Source organism: Aptenodytes forsteri, unplaced genomic scaffold (genome assembly GCF_000699145.1).
Source record: "Aptenodytes forsteri isolate BGI_AS27 unplaced genomic scaffold, ASM69914v1 Scaffold230, whole genome shotgun sequence".
Lineage (NCBI taxonomy): Eukaryota > Metazoa > Chordata > Aves > Sphenisciformes > Spheniscidae > Aptenodytes > Aptenodytes forsteri.
In genome coordinates this window covers 534,913-539,059 of record NW_008795711.1, presented here as the reverse complement: position 1 = coordinate 539,059, position 4,147 = coordinate 534,913, and the positions used below count along the sequence as shown (strand labels likewise).

Here is a 4,147-nt window from a genome sequence, read left to right as displayed (position 1 = left end):
TGCCCTGTAGGGGACAAATCCTGCCCCGGGCCGGTCCAATCGCCCCGGCCCTAAAACCAGAACCCTGCTGCAGCGGGTGGAGGGATGCAACGGGGTGCGGGCTCTGCCCCGCACCCCGAGCTGCTGCTTGCACCACCTCCCAACCAGTTCTCCCCTCGAGGAGCCCGGGCGCTGCTGCCCTCCCCGCGGGCAACAGCCTCACAACATCCTCCGGGGATATCGTGACCCCAAAGATATCCAGCAGACAGCCGGGCTGTGCGATGGGGACCCCGAACCAAAGGCAGCCCTCGGGCGGTCACACTTACCTGGCATCCTCGCTGGAAGCCCGACAGAAATCCCAGCTCCAGGCGGAAGGAGATTTTTCAAGCCCGCGTGGATCTCATGAGGCATCAGGGGATCAGGAGACGGTCCGACACCCACCGGGAAAAGGGTTGGGTAGGAAATGCGGCGCCTGACCTGTAAGGAGGCGGCGAGGATCCGTGGGAGCCATAGCACGGGCTGCTTTGGGGACCGCTCTGCATGCGGGGTGTCTTGGGGGGTGTCCATCCCAGCCAAGCAAGCGAGCAGCCCTAGGTCTGCAGGGAGGCACCAGAAACCCCGTGGTGGGAACCACCGTCTCCCCAAAGAGCACCCCAGGGCGGCCATCACCCCGCATCAGGGCTGCCTGTGGGGACGGGGCGCTCCGCCAAGCAAGGGGTGTTCGCTGGTTGGATCCCTCGTGGACACGGGACAGGGACGGGAAACTGGGGACACCTGAGCGGGAAAGCGGGGTAACCCCCTGCTCCAGCCTCCCTGTGGCTGCCCCAGACGTGTCCCACTGCCCGGCCACGGTCGTGCATCTGGGCGAGCTCGTGCCGATGCGCCCAGTGGGAGCTGGGACAGCCGCCTCACCCCCAGCCACTGAGACCAGGTGACACAGGGAGCACCCCCACCTCACCGGGACTCCTGGCAGGACCTCGAACCCTGGACCCGGAGCGACACCCCGCTGCACCCTGCAACGCGGGGGGCTGAGGAGGGCGGGAAAGAAAGAGCCAGAGGCACAGGAAATTATCAGAAACGTGTATTTTTTTTCTTTTTAATAGTAAACCTCTTTACAACAAATATAGTGAAAGAGTTTCCAAACAAAACTCATAAGAATTTTTCATGGTAATTATTATTATTATTATTATCATCATTTTTTTATCTCTTTTTTTTTTTTCTTATTGTGGAATATACAATAACGCATCACCATACAGCACAAAAAAAGGAATATTGAAAAAACGAAACGGACGTCTCAACCACGTGCTGCAGTCCCTGGGAAGGAGCCACTGATTGTCAAGGGTGCAGGTCGGGAGCAGGGATGGGAGGGGACGGGGGCGACGGCGTCCCCAGGGCTCGGGAGGTTCTCGGTCAGGCCAGACCCCGAGGGTGCAAATACTCAAGAGAAAGATGGAATTAGTCGAAGATCCCGGTTAAAACTTCACAAGCTCTTGGCATAAATCCTCCCTCCCCTCCCAACGCTGCTGCTTGGCTTTCGCTACATCGCACCCAAAGAGCTGGACACGGAGAAGAGGACACCCTGGTCCCCACGTCCCGTCTGCAGGACGAGCGTGGCCGTCCCACGGCTGTCCCAATCTGCCACCCGCGGGCACAGAATCCCTTGACGCGCACACACACGCACACATACACACACACACACACACACGTGTGGCAGAGCCTCAGGAATATTTTTTAATTCTTTGATTCAATAAGTGATTTTTTATTTTATTTTTTAAAGAGCAGAGCTACAAACACCAGATCTCTGCTGAGAATTTGCACAGTATTTGAGAGCTGGGGACATTGCTATGGACAACTAATGCTCTTCTGCCTAGAGTCACACATTGAAAGCAACCTGTTTTTTTGCCACTTATCCAAGCACCTCTATTAATAATCCCATCATCCTCTTTGCAGTACTGCCCTGCACCCTGCCTCGTGTTTGTCTCAGTGGGGGGGGTGTTTATATTTTTTTTTTTCCTTTAGTGCATCATTTAAAGGGTCTACTCTATTTTACAAAGATCGTTGCAGATACCCCAGAGTATGCTAACACCTACCTGCTTTACTTGAGCTACGGGGAGCCGGGGGGAGCGAAGGGGACGGGGTAAGAACGAGGACCCGACCCAGAGGCCATCGGGGGTGGGACCTGTTTGCCAAAGGGGGACAGCGGCACAGCCGCGATGGTCCCCACCCGTTTCAGCATTCCTATTTGACTGCAAACTGCTTGGGAAGCGGCGAGGGGAGCGGCCGTGCGCGCAGCCGCGGGGAGTCGAGAGGTGGGTGACGGGGCCGGGCAGGGCTGCTTCGCCCCTCGGCCTTGAAGGGAGATGCCGGGAGCCCACGGGGATGTCCCAGCATTCGTCCTGTGACAGCGTGTTTCCACCCGGGGAAAGGATGCTCCCTGCCACTCTGCGGCGTGTTCAAGGCCGGAGAGCGAGGAACCGCACCGGTCTCTACGTCTTGGTGGCTCGAGCGGCACCGGTAGGAAAATCCCCCTCCGCAAACCCAGCTGAAGAGAAGAAATCCCTTATTTTCCGCCACCACGAAGCAGTGGTTACCCCATGCCCTGTGGTAAAATGCAGGGGGGCAGCAGCCCACCCCAGCCCAGCGACGTCTTGCGCTTCTCTGCCCACGGCATCGGGCCGGGGATGTTATAAACTCCCCAGTTCCCGGAAAATCATCCCAGCCTGCTCCGAAGATGCAGCGAGGTGCCCGGTGCAGCTCCCTGAGCCACACCACCCTCTTCTGGCTTAAAGAAAGTATATTTCAAAAAAGGCATCGCTCTTAGAGAACGGAGCTCGAGAGGAATAAACTGGAAAGTAAAGGGGCTTTCCACCCGCTGGGGAGCAGAGGGGAGCTGGGACGACCCCGTCCGCTCCTCTAAGGTCCCCTATTCCTGCCGGGAGCGTAGCAGAGAGCCAGAGCATCCCTGCGCGCCAGGCACCTCCCTATTTCCAAAGCTTGCTCGAAGGTATTTCTGGGTGTTGCTGACCTCTCTGGACCCAGGGGTGACATGCCAGCGCCTTGGGGACCCTCTGCGGAAAAGCATCCCTGGTGCTCGAGCCATCACCAAGCAGCTGCTCCCGGCCGGGAGCCTGGCGGGGTCCGGGTCTGGGACACGGAAAATTGGGGAGCAGGGAGGGATGGGGAGGGGGAAGAGCCAAGAGGGTTCAACAAGAAATAGCTGTACAATTCGGCCATGTCCAAAGTCAGTATTATTACAATATACTCTGACAAAAATATAATCTCATTTCATATCAATACAACCAAAAAAAAACCCAAAAAACCAGTTTTCTGTACTGTTACCATTGCTAACATATTGAAACTTGCTATTTACAGTTACAGTAGCCAGGTAAAATACTACAAGTGAAAGATCAGAGAGAGAGGAGAAGGGGGGAGGAGGACAGACAGGGGAGACAAAATCTCCAGAGAAACAGAAAAAATAAAGGGGGAAAGGCCCTCTTACATCCCGAGCATGGCTTCTGGCTTCGGACAGGGAAGGGTGACGGAGGTAGCAAAAACATAATACTCTGGTTGGGGTTTTTGTGTTGAAAAAAATAAGAAAAGAAAAGAAAAAAATGAAGAAAAAGTGAAGCAAGAGGGGAAGAAGGGAAGGCAAGGGTAAAATGATGGGAAAATGAGAAACGAGCAAACCTTCGGCTGAAGCCCATGATTACGGACTCACCCGTGGCCCTGCGAGAGGCGGATAGGGATGAATTTTTGCCACTTTGGGTGTTCAAAATCCCCGAAACATCCCTAAATCGTGCCCTCAGCCGGAGGGATGGAAGGGGAAGGCAGGACGTGGCACCGGGGATGGCGCGGCCAAGGCATGGCCGGGAAGATGCCGCAAACTCCTTCCCCACCCCAAGGGGATGCTCGCCCTGCTCACCCTTGCCAGAAAGCCGGCAGCGCGGAGGGGACGCCCGGCAGCACCCAGAGCCCCTCGCCCCGCGGCCCTGCCTGCAGCCGCTTCTCCGAACCCCGCGCAGGCAGCGGCAGTTTGCGGCATTTTCCCCAGAGCTGGTGACAAACTTTCCAATTCCCCCGAAAGGTGTTGGGGGGGAATTTCCCACCTGAACAACGTTAAGCAGGGAAAAAAGGGCAGGAGGTGGAATTTTCACGGAAAATGTGGGGG

General features: G+C 56.4%; 1 protein-coding gene across 1 annotated transcript in view; it reads left to right on the top strand.

Annotated features, from left to right (window-relative positions):
* Positions 1-4,147, top strand: part of RHBG (Rh family B glycoprotein) — a 94,729-nt gene that overhangs the window by 85,523 nt on the left and 5,059 nt on the right. Inside the window, exon 14 of the mRNA XM_009283420.1 lies at positions 3,019-3,121. Within this exon, the coding sequence (XP_009281695.1) occupies positions 3,019-3,121 (103 nt within the window). The remainder of the gene's footprint in view (positions 1-3,018; positions 3,122-4,147) is intronic.